Here is a 17,564-nt window from a genome sequence, read left to right as displayed (position 1 = left end):
AGTTACAGGTAAGCAACCTGTTTGTTTAAGCTGTATACAAATAATCAGAATGTGTGACATAGGAAGGAAGGAAGGAAGGAAGGAAGGAAGGAAGGAAGGAAGGAAGGAAGGAAGGAAGGAAGGAAGGAAGGAAGGAAGGGTCTATTAGAGGTCATTTTAATGTACTCAGAGTTAGTATCCTCTGCTGAGTCCACTTAAACTTGCCATTAAATATTCCTGTGAGGCTGAGTTCATCTGAAAACATGACCTTTATGAAATGTTTAAATGGGATATAAACTGTTGGTATTAAAAACCTAATTCTTCATTATTGTACAAAGCCATGTTGGCCCTGTTGCTTTTATCCTCCCTCTCTTTTACATGGGAACTAAAGGAAAGACCTTAAAGGATCATTTATGATGAACTGTTACTTTGATGGTTACTTTGATATCAAGATGGGTAGCTGTTTCGTCTGTCTGTGGCAGTAGAAAAGAGCAAGAGTCCAGTGGCACATTAAAGAAGGACAAAATTTGTGGCAGGGTATGAGGTTTCATGAGTCATAAGAGAAGTCATGTTGGATCAAGCCAATGGCCCATCCAGTCCAACACTCTGTGTCACACAGTGGCCAAAAACCAAGTGCCATCAGTAGGTCCACCAGCAGGGCCAGAACTCCAGAAGTCCTCCCACTGTTGCCCCCCAAGCACCAAGAATACAGAGCATCACTGCCCCAGACATAGTGTTCCATCTATACCTTGTGGCTAATAGCCACTGATGGACCTCTGCTCCATATGTTTATCCAATTTCCTCTTGAATCACTGCTCACTTCTTCAGAACTTTCTGAAGAAGTGAGCAGTGACTCAAAAAAACTCATGCCTTTCCACAGTTCTTCAATACCAGCAATCAGTCCTATGCTAACAGTGCAGTCCTAAACAGTGCAATGTCCCAAACCTTTATATGTCCATTGAAAGCAGTGGGCTTAGAAGAATGTAGCTGTCTTTGGGATTGCACTGTAAAGGTCTTTCTCCCATAATTTTTTCAGTGCTTACAGCAAGCATTTTGCTGTGAGACCTAACTTCAATATGACAGAATTGAGTAATAACATCATACTCTGCACTGTGGAATATTTTTAAACATCAGACTTTATATCTATCATACACAATGTACGTATGTGTTAAAAGATAGCTACGATAGTGGTAACAGGGTATAGAAGAAAAGTGATCATGCTTTTTGTTGTTGTTGTTGCAGTCTGTGGAGAACTGCATCTGTATTCTACACAATCTGTCCTACCGCCTGGATTCTGAGGTGCCTAATAAATACACACACCTTAATCACATGGCCAGGGGCACTTACACTGACAAAACCCTGACTGGTTGCTTCAACAACAGAGGGGGAAAAATGGAGGTAAGAATTGTTGCTTGGTGGTGCTTCTTCCATGTATTTCAGCCGGCTGCATTCATTCCCATCCCTGCTTCTTGCTACATTGCCAAGCACTGCATATGTGACTGCCATGCTATCTCTCTGCAATAGGTCTAAACACATGTGATGATATTTGCATGTCATGTTGCTGCAACCTGGATTACAAAATGCAGCTTCCTGGATTTTTCCTCTTTTTTTATTCTTAGTATGATGAGTATGATCTGCCCCTTCCTGAGGAGGACTATAAACCCAGGGGATCCAGCTGGCTCTACCATTCAGATGCCATCCGGACATATCTCTCTCTGATGGACCAGAGCAAGAAAGATGCCACCTTGGAAGCTTGTGCTGGAGCCCTGCAAAATCTAACTGCAAGCAGAGGACTGGTAAGAAACCTGACCTGTTTATATAGCTGGGGAAACAAACTGTCTTTGCTTAATGCACTTATACAAAAGGCAGGAAAGATTATGCACTTATACAAAAGGCAGAGTGCAATTAAAGCCAGTGAAAGCTGTAGAAATAACAATTTTCCAGAAGAGTCTTCTGCCAGTAGAACCTTTATTTTTCTGTAATGGAAATAGTTGCATCCAAATAATCAAATGTCTTCATTTCTATCATAATATAGCTCAAAAACATTCATTTGGGGCGAAAGTATTTTCATTTACTCTTCTGCTTGTTTTGAACAACAGTCTCTTTTGTTGTAGTTTTGATCAGGTGTTGGGTTTCCTAATTCAGAAGGAGCTCCCAAGTACTCAATTTATTTATTTGTTGTCCCGGTTTGAAATGAAATATGTTTTGGTCACCTTAACACTTTTTGTGAAAGAAAAAAAACACATCTCTAGATAATTCTTATAAAGACTACTAATGTTGTACTCTGGCCACATCGTTTTGTTGCCTAGATGTCAAATGCAATGAGCCAGCTGATTGCTACAAAGGAGAAAGGTTTACCGCGTATAGCACGGCTCCTGCAGTCCACTAATGCAGAGGTTGTCCGATCTGGTACATCCTTGCTGAGTAATATGTCTCGACACCCCATTCTCCACAAGACTATGGGTAAGTGCTGTTTTGCATTCAAAAAGTGTTAATTGGGGTCCTGTTTGTCCCCAAGACGAATCCGTAAGAAACGCACATACTCAAATGGCAGAACTGAAACAAATCAAACTGTTTATTGAGACAAAATGAGCAACATACCATGAAATAAACCAAAAAACACTACTGGGAGGAAAAGAAATTAGAATAAAAGAAACAGAGAGAGAATAACCAAGACTTACATGCAGCATCAAGAAGTAGCACAGAATACATAAATGATGGCGAGATGAACTTATTATCAATCATTTGCAGACTGGAAAGTGTCAGTCATCCTCCAATCAAAAGAACTGAGCAGAGCAGAGAGATGAAGTTAGTGCACTGCACACAAAGCAACAAAAAACCCAATAATAATAAAATAATAGCAAATAAGAAACATAGTTATGTGAACATAAGAACATAAGAGAAACCAATGTTGGATCAGACCAATGGCCCATCCAGTCCAACAATCTGTCACACAGTGACCAAAAATACCAGGTGCCATCAGGAGGTCCACCAGTGACACAACTAGAAGCCCCCCCAAAAAACACCAAGAATACAGAGCATCACTTGCCCCAGACCAAGAGTTCCTATCTATACCTTGTGGCAAATAGCCACTGATGGACCTCTGCTCCATATGTTTATCCAATTCCCTCTTGAAGCCATCCATGATTGTAGCCGCCGCCACCTCCTGTGGCAGTGAATTATATGTGTTAATCACTCTTTGGGTGAAGAAGTACTTCCTTTTATCCGTTATGTGGTGTTGCAAAGGAGCCTAAGACATTCCAGCTTCTAGTCTACCTATCACACTGTCCTGTCCATTTAAAACTAAACCTCCTAAATTACTGTAAGTGTGCAGCAGCTTCCACAGTTACGTGTTAAAGGATCAGGACCTGGGATACCACCAGGTTATGCACCACACCAACTAACTGTCCTTGACCTTTTAAAACTTTTTCATGATTAGGGGTGGCACTGAGATTGTATCCCACGCCTCAGGGATGGGGACATGGGTGTAGAAATAATCTTTCCACACTTCTTGTTTATCTAGTCCCTTTCCCATGGGGAGAAAATCCCTGTTCTTTGTCCATTGCCTATTCCTTGGTTTGACTATTTGGGGTTGTTATGCCTGTTGCATATCTCATTTCCTTATATGAGTCTTTGTTCTGCCCAGCCCCATTGAAAGACATTAGGCATTTATTGGCTTGTCTGTGCATTTCGCATTTCTGCAGTTCCTCATCAAAGGCTCCTAAGTAAACTCAGCAATCGTGGGATAAGAGGACAAGTCCTCTTGTGGATTAAAAACTGGTTAATTAACAGCAGACAGAGAGACTGAGTATAAATGGGCAGTTTCCACAGTGGAAGGTGGTAAGCAGTGCGGTACTACAGGGCCTGGTATTAGGTCTGGTGCTTTTAATCTTGTTCATTAACGATTTCGAGTTGGGAATAAGCAGTAAAGTGGCTAATTTTGCGGATGACACTGAGTTGTTCAGGACAGTGAAAACCAGGGAGGACTGATAATCAGCCCAAAAAAACAACTGTGTAAAAATAACTATCACACCATTTATTACTACTAAACCGTTTATATGAAAATCATAAACACTGAACAATAACAAGATAAATAGAAAAGCAACTCTGTCTACCAAACCAATATACATTAGAAATCGCTTTATAACAAAGACCCAGGCGTTCACAAAAGATATGCCTATGAATAAGATGTAAGATGCTTGTATGATAAAAGTCCCATAAACATTTCTTCCACAGAACAAAATAACATCATATTCTTTTTATCGAATGAGGTAATCAATGTTCATCTTTGAAGAAAGCAGATTCCATCAATGCTTCACCCGTTGGCTAGCTGTGAAGTTCCCACATATCACTGATGCTTCATCAAAAGAAGAACCTATAACATGATCCAAAATCTCTCATATGCACAGACTTCCTAAGCCATTCAATCTTGTCAAAAGGTTTCAAAGGCTGGACAAGTGGGCATCAATGTATAGATCTATGGTGCGACCTCATTTGGAATATTGTGTACAGTTCTGGTCACCACATCCCAAAAAGGATATTACAGCTTTGGAAAAGGTGCAAAAAAGGGCAACAAAAATTATTTTAAAAGGTTAAAGAGGTTAGGGCTCTTTAGCTTGGAGAAACAACAACTGAGGGGAGACATGATAGAGGTTTAAAAAATTATGCATGGGATAGGGAAGGTAGAGAAAGAAGTACTTTTCTCCCTTTCTCACAATGCAAGAACTTGTGGGCACTCAATGAAATTGATGAGCAATAGGTTTAGAACAGATAAAAGGAAGTACTTCTTCACCCAGAGAGTAATTAACATGTGGAATTCACTGACACAGGAAGTGGCGGTGGCTACAAGCATGGACATTCAAGAAGGGATTGGATAAACATATGGAGCAGAGGTCCATCAGTGGTTATTAGTCGCATGGTATAGATTGGACACTATGTGGGACAGTGATGCTCTGAATTCTTGGTGTTTGGAGGGCTACAGTGGGAGGGCTTCTGGAGTTCTGGCCACATTGGTGGACCTCCTGATGACATCTGTGTTTTGGCCACTGTGACACAGAGGGTGCGTTCAGACGGGGCCTTTCTGCCGGCATAAACTGCACCGGTTGGAACCGGTGCCGTTTATGCCGGCAGAAACGCGATCACACTTACCTCCATTTTGCGGATCCCATCGTTGTATGCCCGGTCACACGCTGTGGGCGTCGGCGTTTTTTGTTTGTTTTTTTTAAACACAGTTTGAGCATGCACATAGGCAGCCATTCACAGAATGGCGATCTTTGCGCATGCTCAACACTCCCCCATTACATTTAAACTTTAAAGGTAAGGACTTACCTTTAAAGTTTAAAGACCAAACTGGCCTCCCTGAAGTCCCGGACTCCTCCGGATAGTTAAAGTAAGGGCTTTTTTTTTTTTTTAACAAACGCTCAGGGCAAAGCTTCGCCCAAGCGCATATCGCTCAGTTTTTTTAAAAAAATGGCGGGGGGGAAACGGAAGCCTCAGGCTTCCGACGGAATGGCTAGGCACCGGTGGAGAGCGATCAGACGGCAAGGTACAGCGTTTACAACCGTTGCACTCAGGATACCACCACTCGGGACCTAGTGGCAGAGTGCAACGGTGTAAAGGGCTTTACACCAGTTAGGGACAGGAGGCAGATGTTCCCCATCTGAACGCCGGTGAGTACAACGATTGCAACCGGCACCTATACCGATGTAAAGCCCCCGTCTGAACGCACCCAGAGTGTTGGACTGGAGGGGCCATTGGCCTGCTCCAGCATGGCTTTTCTTATGTTCTTATGTCTTCTTGTGTGCTATAACTCTTTTTAAAAGGTTTGTGTTAACAAGGTGCCCATTCAGAAGCACTCATGTCTCATTGCCAAGCTATGTCTGTTCTCTTTAGGTAGTTCAGGACTTCTTCTGCTGGTTTCATAATTCTTGCTTCCTGAAAATACTTCCAAAGTGACTTCAAGTGCAATCCTAAGTAGAATTTTACTTTCTGAGGCCACTGGCTTCATATACATACGATGTTTTGAATTCACCTATGGGTGATCAGTTCACCCAAAACATTTCATTAAGATAGCTACACAATCATACACATGATGTATGGGCTATTCCCACTGTATGGAATGGGCTCACTGAGAAGAGGAGGATGTGCTGGCCATGGAAGTGTTTAGGAGGTACTGCAAGGCTGTTTTCCTGTGCTGGGACATTTAATGAGGCTTGAGCTACAGGCATTCTCTGAGGATTAAACTGTTATTGAATTATGTTGCTGTTTTAAATGTTTTGTTGGGGCAAGTGAAGCTCTGTATTCTTGGGTCTTGGGCAGGTGGGCAACAGTGGGAGGGCTTCTAGTGTCCTGGCCCCACTGGTGGACCTCCTGATGACACCAGGTATTTTTTTGCCACTGTGTGACAGAATGTTGGACTGGATGGGCCATTGGCCTGATCCAACATTGGCTTCTCTTATGTTCTTGTATTAATTTTAAACCACCTTGAACTGTGAGGGGAAAGGCAGAGTATAAATATGCTTGTAAGTAAATACTGCAATATTGTATCACAAAGGTCCTATGGAAAAACATTTGTTATTTTACTAGTCACCTATTGTTCTTGAGGCTGATAGGGAATGTGTCAACATGTTTTGACTGAGCTTGATTGCCACTGGCAAATCTACATCAATTTCACGGCTACCTGAGGCTGCTCTGCTACGGCTTCCCACACAATCCATTTGCTTCTAACTTCATTGGTACAATTGTGACTATGACTAATGTTTCCCCTTTGACCTGATTCTAGACCTTTCTAATGATATTAAGGCTGTGGTCACACACACTAAATAATCCACTTTCAATCCACTTTCAGTGTGCTTTCCAACTGGATTTTACTGTGTGAACTGGCAAAATCCAGTTGGAAAGCGTATTGAAAGTGGATTGAAAGTGCATAAATCACTGAGCGAAAGGTCCGGGAGGTGAGTCCGTGAGCGTGCCGCCATCAACCGGAAGTCCCATGCGAAAGGGAGGGGGGAGCAGAAGAATAAACGTGTGATTGCCCAGAAGTACTCACCCAATCGAGCTATACAGTTAAGCGCATATGTTTTCGTGTAAGTAAACAAACAGGGGGAAAATGGCGGGGAAGAGGGACAGAGACAAAGAGAAACTTTTAAAAACGAAACCAGAGTCCCCGAGACCAGAAACGACCAGTGAGACAACCAATGCGATGGCTGAGGTCATGCGCCCTCTACTGGAACAGCTCAATGTCTTTAAAGAGCAGATGTCGGTGGTAACAGCGAATATAACAGCGCAGCAAAAGCAGCTTGCAGTTGTAAAAACAAGCATCACTGCTCAACAAACGCAAATAATGGACTTGATCCAAGTAATGAAGCAGGATGCGGAGAAAGTAAAGGAAATGGCTGAGACAACACAGAAAGTGAGGAAGAAAGTGCAAAAATTGGAAAAGAAAACTGTTTCTTTGGAAGATCAGATGCTGCAAGTGCAAATGGATAAGGCCAACATGGTCCTGCACTTCCAAGGGGTGCCAGAGAATAGAGAAAATCTTAAAGAACTGATGAGTGAGCTACTCACCCCAGCAACAGATATAAAGGCGAAATTGTTACTGAACGACATGGATGTGGCCTACAGGTCATATTCAGGATATATAAAGAAAAATAACCTGCCTGGGGAAATTGTAGTAAGATTCTCGAAGAGGCACATCAGGGATGCTATCCTGAAAGCAGTGGCTGTGACACCTCTGAAGGTGGGGGAGAATGCGGTCAGAACGCTAAAGGATATTCCATTTGAAGTAAGGCAACGGAGAAAGAAATACAAAGAACTTGTGCTCTTCCTCCAAACAAATTCAATTGGATACAAATGGCTATTTCCAGAAGGAGTAGCATTTAAGATCAAAGAGAATAAGGTTAAGATTGACTCTGTTCTTAAAGCTCAAGAATTTCTAAAGGAGCAGCTGGGAAGGTCAGAGGAAGAGAAAAAAGAAGAAGACAGTAGGTACAGTGGCGAGCTGGAAACTGGTTCATCTGGCGAGGACTCTTTGTCTGAGCACGGGGCAGCAGCCCCGAAAAGTCCCTACAAACTGTGGAAAAGAGAGAAGAAGAAGGAAAGGCTGAAGGACTCTGAATTGTGCCTTTGAGAACTTTGGTTCCAGAGGATGATGGGGGGCACTGTTATTGGGCAATTAAATGTAAATAGGGAGGGTTAAAAGTTCTAAAAGATTGACACAGTTCATAAGAAATACAAAGATGGTAAGTTTGGATGCTAAAAAAAGAAAGTGGATTGAAAGTGGATTATTTAGTCTGTGTGACCGCAGCCTATGTCTCAACAGGCCTTGTTGAGGGTCTGTGGGAGCTTTGCAGCTTTTCATTTACCTGTATTCTGTTCTCCCCCCCCCCATTTAGCTCACCAGGTACTCCCAGATGTGACTCGTCTCCTAGCTCTGCAGGCTCCAGGTTCCAGCAACTATGGAGACATTATGTCATCTGCTTGCTACACCCTGAGGAACTTGATTATGTCCAATCCACAGATGGCCAAGCCTTACCTGACAGGCAGTCTGATTAATAACGTAGTAGGCCTGTGCCGAAATGGGTGAGTAATGGATATAAAGGAAGGACAATGGAGAGACATGCAAATATGACAGATAATATCACAAATACCATGAAGCGGTGTCAGTTAGTAACTTCTTAGTAGCTCCCATTTACTCTAGGCTTTTTGGCAGATATATTGTGAACTTTTTTTTAATAGAGCCTCAGTATTTGGAAACCATTTCATGATACCTAAATTAAAGTTAGTAGTGTTGGCCATAGAAGAAGCCTGAAAAGCTCCATTCTGAAGAGTACATATCAGTTCTAGTTTACAAGATGTACAATGTGGACACTGTCTGTACCCGTGGTGATTCTTGTTTACCTTTTTGCTGTTTACAGCTCCTATCCAAAAGCAGCTGAAGCTGCTCGTCTTCTATTGGCTGACTTGTGGTCAAACAGGGAGCTCCAGTCTATGCTAAAACAGGTAAGTGAACAAGGTGGTGCCCCTCTTTAACGGTTCATAAAATAATATGGCAGCTAGATAACGCAACCCAATGCATCCTTAAAGAGCAAAAACAATACAGCAAAGACATAATAATTATATGAACATGTTGATAAAACTGGGATGCATAGAAGTTTGATTAGCTGTCAAGATCTAAAGTAGATCTTCCAGCTGTTTTGCTGTTTTAATATAAAATTCAATTATTTAAAATGCAAACAAGATGGTATCTTATGTCAAGTCAGTTACATAAAAATGAACAAAAATTACAACCCAAATTGTTACAAAAATTGTGGTCACCAGGCAGATTTTATCCACTGTTGGTGGACTTGTGAATTAATACAATTGTACTGGAAAGAGGTCATTTCGGGGGGGAATGTGGGGGAACGCAGTTCCCCCGGGTGAGGTGCAGGGGGGCAGAGCACATGATGAAGCCCCGCCCCCTGCTTCCGGCCTCCCCGCTTCCAGCCCTCATTCAGCCAGGAGGAGGCAGGAGAAGAGGAGGAGGCAGGGGAAGGGGGAGGGTAAGTTGCTTCCCCCCCGCCTCTCCCCACCCCTGCCTGCCTGGAGCCAGGGAGGGCCTTGGCGGGGCTTCCTCGCACTCCCGCTGGCCTTGCAGGTCCACCGCCGGGCCCCTGATGTCAGGGTGTGTGGCATATGCTAATGAGTTATGCTAATGAGTTCCCCTAGCTCTTTTTCTATGAAATGACCCCTGGTACTGGAAAGATATTATTCAACATATTAAACAAATAACAGATTATTATTATTTTTAATACTAGAACGGTTTCTACTTGATTTTTGAAAACAACCTTTAAAGGATAAAAGTAAAATGAAATTAATATCAATATTGTTAGCTATAGCCAGAATTACATTGGCAGCTATGTGGAAAGATAAGAAAATACGTACGATTGAACACTGACAAGCTCAAATTTGAGACTACTTTATAATGAGTAAAATCTCAGATAGTTAATTATACCAAAGTAAATAATTCCACCAGTAAATTTGTCGAAGTATAGTTTCCTGTAGTTCAATATATAACTAAAAAAGATATACTTCCTAAAATACATTTTATCAAGATATGTTATTTTTTTAACAGATCTCTGGTTTATTTGTAGATAATCAATAGATATGAAAATGTTATTTTGGTGACTATCTAGAGGTTGCATGTTATTTTGTATATAAAGGTTTTTTTAATAAAGTTATTTCATTAAAATAACAAAGTAGATCTCCTAGGAAAGATTCTTGATATGTCTGCTGCATGTCTGTATTCCGTAAGAATTGCTGGAAAAGGGTAGTACAACTAGTCACATTTTTCTTATGTTTAGGGATCCTTTCATCTGTAGATGGAAGGCAGCTTAAAAAAAAAGTATTCACTTTTTACAATAATGGGCTCAGGAAGTTTGGGCCTAGCCAGTGAATAGATGGAAGACTGATTGGGAGTTATATTACTCTAAGTTCCTTGAAGGAAAAGGTAGAATGAAATGTAGTAAATAAATAAAACAATAAATACAAAACCACTCTCTTTGTGTGTATGTGTGTGTGTGTGTGTGTGTGTGATGGAAAGCTAGAGGACAGTGGCTAAGAGATTGGCATATGATAGGTATGATGTGCATGTGTGTGTGCGCAAATAACACATGGGCACACACCCAATATTTCTGTGTGTTCATGGAAATATATATTCCCTTAGTTTGGGAGATATATATTTCCATGAACACACAGAAATATTGGGTGTGTGCCCATGTGTTATTTTCACACACACATTCACATCCTAACACTTGACTTCTTGGGAAGTCTTTGGCTCCCATTAATAACCTGGACAGTGCCATCCTGAGCATTAATGGGCTTAGAAGTGTGTAACTCTGTTTACGAGGGCACTGCAAGTGGCTGTTTCCTTCCTGCCTAATCTTCTACGTGCTTCATTTCTATGGCTCATTCTGCAGCAAGGATATGATAAGAATATGATGGGATCCCTAACAGGGAGCACTTTCAGGAACCTGTCATCTAGATTCTAAGAAGATATCTGCATTACATTTGATAACTGCAGGTAAGCATCTCAATCTGATTTCAAGGCTGGAGTAAAATTCAGAAGGAAACAAGATAATGTTTGTTCTCCAGCGGCAACACCTCTTAATGTAAATGCTGCTAGGTTAATTTTCTTAAGGTCTTGATTTGGTAATGGTTTCTGATGGCATCATTTGCAAAACACACCTGCATACGTATCTTATTCTACAATCTGAAGCAAGGCAAAACTAGGAACTAGCAGAACTCAGTTGGTGGTTGTAATTGCCAGTTGAAACTTTTTTCCTCCAAGATGCAAACAGCTTTTCAAAATACATGCAGTATAACATAACCAAACTTTAACACTTTTTAAATCCCATTGATTTTAAAGGGTGTGTGATTTAAGGAAGTGGCTAACTTTCCCATTTTGCCACTGGGATTAAAAGAATTTGGCTAGATGTTGCCCATGCTCTTTTTCTGACATGGAGAGACATTAACCAGGCCTGTGACTCATCCATCATTATCGCTAACAACAACAAAATACTACACAGATTAATTTTTATGATGTATTTTCTACTTGGGCTCAAATGCAAAATAAAAACACCCACATATTGCATAAAACCTGTGACTTTTGCCTTCAAAATACTCTTAGCTGGCCATCATGAAAGGTGGAAGACTCTACCTGCAAGCTTCTTTTTTTTTAGAAAAGCTGATTTATATGTGTACGTTTTTCATAGCTGATGTAGTACTTATGCGATTTTGACTCTCAGAAACTGAATTAAAAATGTATCATAAAAATAGTTCAGCCCTTTTAAAAAGAAATGAGCTAGAAAGTGAATTGAGTTGTTGCCTTAGTCAAGCTAAAACATACAGGTACAGTTAATAGACAGATCCTACCAGGTACCCAGAATATCTCAGAAAATTCCCTGTCCTGGTAACATTAGGTCAGATCCTTCCAGCTTTGTGCCAGCCAAAGTAGATCAGTCACTGCCTTGCCCTGGCAACATCCTGTGACCCCACCCCCAAAAGATGATGCTGGACACCCATGTGGATAAAAAGCCACGGGGACTGGGGAGTTGCAGCAAGGAAAGGATGCAGCTGAGATTGTCACTCTTATCAGCAGCATGTTGGCTGGGTGCAACACACAGGGCGTGATCCATGCAAAATGCACACTGCTGTACAAATGGGAGAATATTGACATAGGACTAGGGGTGTGCAGGGGGGGGAATTCAGTAATTTTTTGATTCGGGTATAATGAAACCGAATTTTTTCGGTATCCCCAAATATACCTGAATACCAATACCAGTAATATATTGGTATCTGGAAATATTTGGGAATACTGAAAAAATTCAGCTCCATTATATCCTATGGCTGAACTCAGTGCCATTGTGGCAAATACCACCTCAACAGGAGGACTGATGTCAACTTAAGCACAGAATCATCACAACAACAATACACAGAAGAATTTCAAAAAAGAACAAATTTCTGTGATTGGCCAAAGAGTGTGCCCACTCTTACCTGTAATCCTATTGACCAGTGCTTCTCCCCCCTCCTGTCCCTGGGAAAGCAATCTAGTAATTGGGCTTCAAGTTTGAAGCCAGCAACAACAACAGCCTTGCAAGCTGCAATGCCATTCGCAAATGCATTGTAGTGATCGGCGATATGTAAGATTTCTCTTCCCCCTCCCTTCTGGAAAGCAGAGCAAAGGGAAGGAAAGAGACAGAAATGGCAGGAAAGAGAAGGTAAGTCCTGCCCTTTAAAGGGCTGTACTTACCTTCTCCTTCCTGCCATTTCTGTCTCTTTCCTGCCCTTTGCTCTGCTTTCCAAAATCATTGATTCTGATTTTGCTTGCTGAATACATGAAAAATGCTGAAAAGAAATTTGGGGGAGGTTCAGTTCGGCTTCACCAAATGCACACCCCTACATAGGACTCAATAGAACTCTCTTAATTCATTTCTCCTCCTTGGCTGTACTTGTATAGCCTAAGAGGAGGACTAATAAGTACATTGGGGAAATTGGAAAGGAGATGGATGAGTGGATGAGGGATGAGTTATATGGGAGATGCACATTAGCCTATTTCTCTAATGAATGACCAGCTTACTGTGATCTGGGCTTGGTTATGCACATGTGACTGAAGAGATGAAGGAAGGAAAAGGAGTCATGGCCAGTCTCCTTCCATGGGCACAGCAGCACATGAAGAGGCATTTGGGGACATTGCTCAGTGTGTAGGTGATGAACCCTTTGAAATTATTAATTTTACAGAAATTTTCCTTTTCTTTCAGAGTTTGTAACTGGTTCCTGTCTGGGAGACCTCAACCCTCAAGGAATTAGTTAAGTCGTTAAAGATGTACACAGTGTTTTGAGAGGTCAATTCAGTTGTAAAACTAGGTATGAAAAATGTTTTGCCTGATTATAGATATCTGAAAATGTTTTAATATTTTTTAAACAAATTCTTTTTTCTGGGGGCACATTGGGGGTTCAGAGGTTAATGTCACTTGATGTTAATTGTTATATCTGTAAAAATGAATGGGGGAAGTACAATTTGAAAAGGTTTAAAGAGTAAATCAAGCACCAACCTCCCAACTTATATCTTGGCCATAATAGGCAAGTTTACAAAGATAGTACCAGTCTAACCACCACTTTCAGCTTCACAGAATAGCATTTCTTTATATCCGTTATATAGTTATCATATGAATATAGGGAGAAGCAAATATTGAATGTCATAAAAGACATTTGGGTGCCATATAAATATGTCTAAGTCTTTTTCATTCCTCATTTTCATCACATTGTATACAGTTACTAACATTCTATATGTTTATTTCACTGTTGATGGTCATGATACTGAGATATTTAGCATAGTGTTGTAGTTTCAGATAGCTGGGTTTCTTTTTGTTGAAAATTTACTGACTTCAATTTACATTCATATCTTTATCAGGTCTGCTTTCATATTTCATGTTACTGGTAAGCATTTTTTCCTTATAGGCTGCTTAGTTTTTAAATCCCAAGAAGCAAATTCATGTCAGAGAAAAGTGTCCTTCACAGGTTCTAGATAAGTGTTTTTAAATTTTATTTTTGTACTGTATATGAATAATGACTTGTGTGGAAGGCAGGAACTCAGGAGGTTGTGCTTTATGAAGGCTACCCCGTGCACCACTGTGGCTCTGCTGTCTTTGCTTTTTAAATGTAAATCTGTCACCTGAACATATCTATAAAGTTGGTAAGTTTAGAAAGATGATAAATAAATATGTCCATGGTAGAGAATCAGAGTAGCTTCCTGAGGTTGGTCAATGGACATACCAACAGAAATAGTCTATTAACTAAGAACTAAAGAAGCTAAACAGACTGTGTTGTATAATTTTCAAGTGCAGAAGCGTACAACTTGTGAACGTGTGAAGCTGCCTCACACTGAGTAAAATGGTCAGGCTGTCTACCTCAGTCTTGTCTATTATGGCTAAGCAGGGACCCTCTAGGGTGTCAGACAAGGTAGATATTTCCCCAGAAAGATCCTTTAACTAGAGATGCCAGGGACTGAATCTGGGACCTTCTTCTTGCAAACATGGTAATCTAACACTGACCTCTGGTGCCTCCTCAGTGACCAGTAAATGGTGATGCATGGGAGTCAAGGGGTGAGAATTCTTTTTAAGTAGCCAGTGTCCTTATAGGCCACTAAGACTGATTTGTCCCTGGGCTTACCAAAGACCCTGTTCACTCTGTAGCTGTCACCAAGACATCCATTCCTGTCATGGGCTTCCTATATTTTCTATGGGCACATTGTAATTCTCTTGCAATTATGTTGCCATTAGAGGATCCAAACAAACAGTGATGAAGTATGTTTATTAAAGCAAGTCAGTAGAAGAACATAAAGCAGATGCTTTGTTGGAATGTAAAATAAAAGATCAAGTACTCAAACTGTTTACCATATAAAAGTAATTGAATATTATGATCTATGTAAAAAGATACCAACTTTTCATTTTCTCCGGTGTAGCTTTGGGAAAGAAAATTTGTTGATCATAATAAGTTACCTTGTAAGCATTATATGCTGGAAGATTGATGCTAATTTGTATGTTCCATAAAAAGGGGGGGGGTGTCACTAAGTTAAAATTTTGGCATTGGGATATAATTCTAACACAGATTTATGATACTTATGCTAATCTAGCCTGCTTTCTAATCCAGTAAATGCTGGGTAGCTGTTCATGCAAAACTTCCTCAACTTGTCAATTTAGGATTTCTATTCCAATTTATGTACTGTGGTCAGCATGCAGTCTAGGTCATTTTTACATAAGGACATAAAATGCAAGTGTACGTGAGTACAACTAACCATGTGGTGTTTTCATGTATGCTACAAGCTAGACTCTCACCATTGTAGTTGTATTTTATGTATAAGAGTTATATGTATAAGAGGTACTAAATAAGAACGAATTTTGTGTATAAATCTGCATATGCCACAAGATAATCTGGCTGTGGAATGATTGTGTCTGTGAGCATAATCACTACAGCTGTGAATTTTGTGCACATTTCTGAAATTCTGGCACTTGACCTGTTGCTCAATATCTAGACAGTTAATGCTGATGACTGTTTCTTAAACTGGTGTTGATACAAACAGCATAATGAACAATTAATTTTTAATAGAAAAAGTGAAGGGACATTATTGCTATTTTGCTATTTGTTGCCATTTTATGAAGAAATTTTGAACATTTTTTTCAACACAAAAGAACCCACCATGGCTGATAGGAATTGATTTGTGCCACTGCTACACATGACCATAATCTGCAAATATACTGTTTAGTGGAGTTTTCCCTCATACTGTTTCATTCTTGCAGCTCTTTCTGATCCCTCAAAAGATTGTTCCTGGGATTATGGAACCTGTGCAGAGGAATAGTGATGTGGGTCTTGAGGCCAGGGGAACAAGCAGGTGAAATCAGTCTTCCTCTTCTGCAATTGCAGCTCTGCTGGAGGGAGGGGTCAGTTTCATCCCCTTCTTGATCCTCTTCACTCCAGCCCCCAACCCACATGGCTACTTCTCTATGCAAGACTCTTGACCACAAGTCTTTCTGGAGGTCATGAGGAGCTGCAAAAATGGGGAGAATTGCAGAAAAATTGTTTGTCTTGCATACACAGATGTTTGGAGATTTTTCTGGAGGAAGACATGTACACAGTCATAACTAGCAACTACCACTGAAATCATTTTAAGATCAAGGCATATGGTTTCTGTATTTTTTTACAAAATGCAGACATTCATCCACAATAATATGTCCAAGCAAAATGTTAAAGTGCCAGCATTTCATCAAAATGGGTAGCAATGTCTGTCTGTAGCAGTAGAAAAGAGTAAGAATCCAGTAGCAACTTAAAGACTAACCTACCTAACCTAATCAGAGATTTCTACGGTTCAAGTTATACTGTAAAGATGCTGTGAGATTTTGCAATCACAGTTGTGATGGTGATGGACTCTGCTAGTTATTGGCTTGGCTGCTTGCCGGTCACACAGGGTCTGAACTGTCAGAATGGGCTCGGTTTGCCATTGGCTGAGTTGCTCAGATGCTAATCAGCAAAAGATCGACAAACAATTAGGACACAGACTAGGAAAGCAGTAGACGTTTGGGGATGGGGGATGGAGCTAAGAAGGCACAGACCAGTAGAGGCAGGGGAGACCAGTCTACAGAAGAAAGACTGGAAGCAGTATAGGTTACAGAATAATGAAAAAAGGATGAGAGGGAGGATGAAATCTGAGGGCAAAAGGAAAACTGAGAGAGAGAATGGACAAAGAGAGGACAGTTGCACATGCTGGAAAGCAGTAGCAATATGGGATGCTGAAGTTTAAATATTGATCTGAAAGAACCAGCCAAAGCTTTGGAGCGAGTTTCTAATTTATGTACTTTTTAATTCTGAATACAGTAGAATTCAATCTTGTATTTGATATTAGATGTTTATCAGGAATAGGGCCAGAAAGCTGCAATAGGCCTATTAATATAGGTGATTTTCAGACTATGCTTACAGGTCACACCAGACTGGCCAATGTTTGACAGAAGTACATGAAGTAATGATAGGGATGTAAATAATGTTTCCAAGTCATTAGGTTAACCTAATGACCATAGGTCCAACTGAATAATGATCAGGTAATCAATAACTATCAATCCTCTTCCTTTCACCTGAACAAGTCAGATTTTGGCATCTAAGAAACAAATCATGCCCAGCAGCAGAGCTGAACTGTTTAGGAAGCTCCTGATTTTGAACAGACATAAATGAGCTCCAGAGACTTAAATGAGTCTCGTATGCTTGGATGGTTCATGTTCTCTGATTGTACCATTACTCCCCTTTCCCCAAATCATCCCAAATTGTCTCAATAAGTATTGGTCTTGTAGGTATATGATTTGTCTGTATGCACTGGATGGACACAATGGGTCTGGATCTAATCCTGTTTGGGAGGAAGGGATATGCATTTCTGTTGGACCTGCCACATAAAAAGCGAGATGTCAGGGGATGATGTTTACTTAGAACATGAGTCATGTAAATAAATGCTACCACTAGTTATGACCTCAGCTTAGCAAAAGCTTTTTGAGTAATCCTTACCATGG

General features: G+C 40.7%; 1 protein-coding gene across 1 annotated transcript; it reads left to right on the top strand.

The window, feature by feature from the left end:
• Window positions 1-1,221: 1,221 nt before the first annotated feature.
• Window positions 1,222-17,222, top strand: LOC107114777 (plakophilin-1-like; the record flags this gene model as incomplete). Its single annotated transcript, XM_015416366.1, has 7 exons — window positions 1,222-1,377; window positions 1,599-1,775; window positions 2,289-2,442; window positions 8,373-8,559; window positions 8,895-8,979; window positions 10,935-11,038; window positions 13,275-17,222. Coding segments are annotated over 6 exons (831 nt in total), but the record flags the coding sequence as incomplete, so codon positions are not given.
• Between the last annotated feature and the right edge of the window lie 342 nt (window positions 17,223-17,564).

The sequence above is a fragment of the Gekko japonicus genome, unplaced genomic scaffold (assembly GCF_001447785.1).
Source record: "Gekko japonicus isolate JY-2015 unplaced genomic scaffold, Gekko_japonicus_V1.1 scaffold1284, whole genome shotgun sequence".
NCBI lineage: Eukaryota > Metazoa > Chordata > Lepidosauria > Squamata > Gekkonidae > Gekko > Gekko japonicus.
This window is presented reverse-complemented; position numbering and strand designations above follow the sequence as displayed.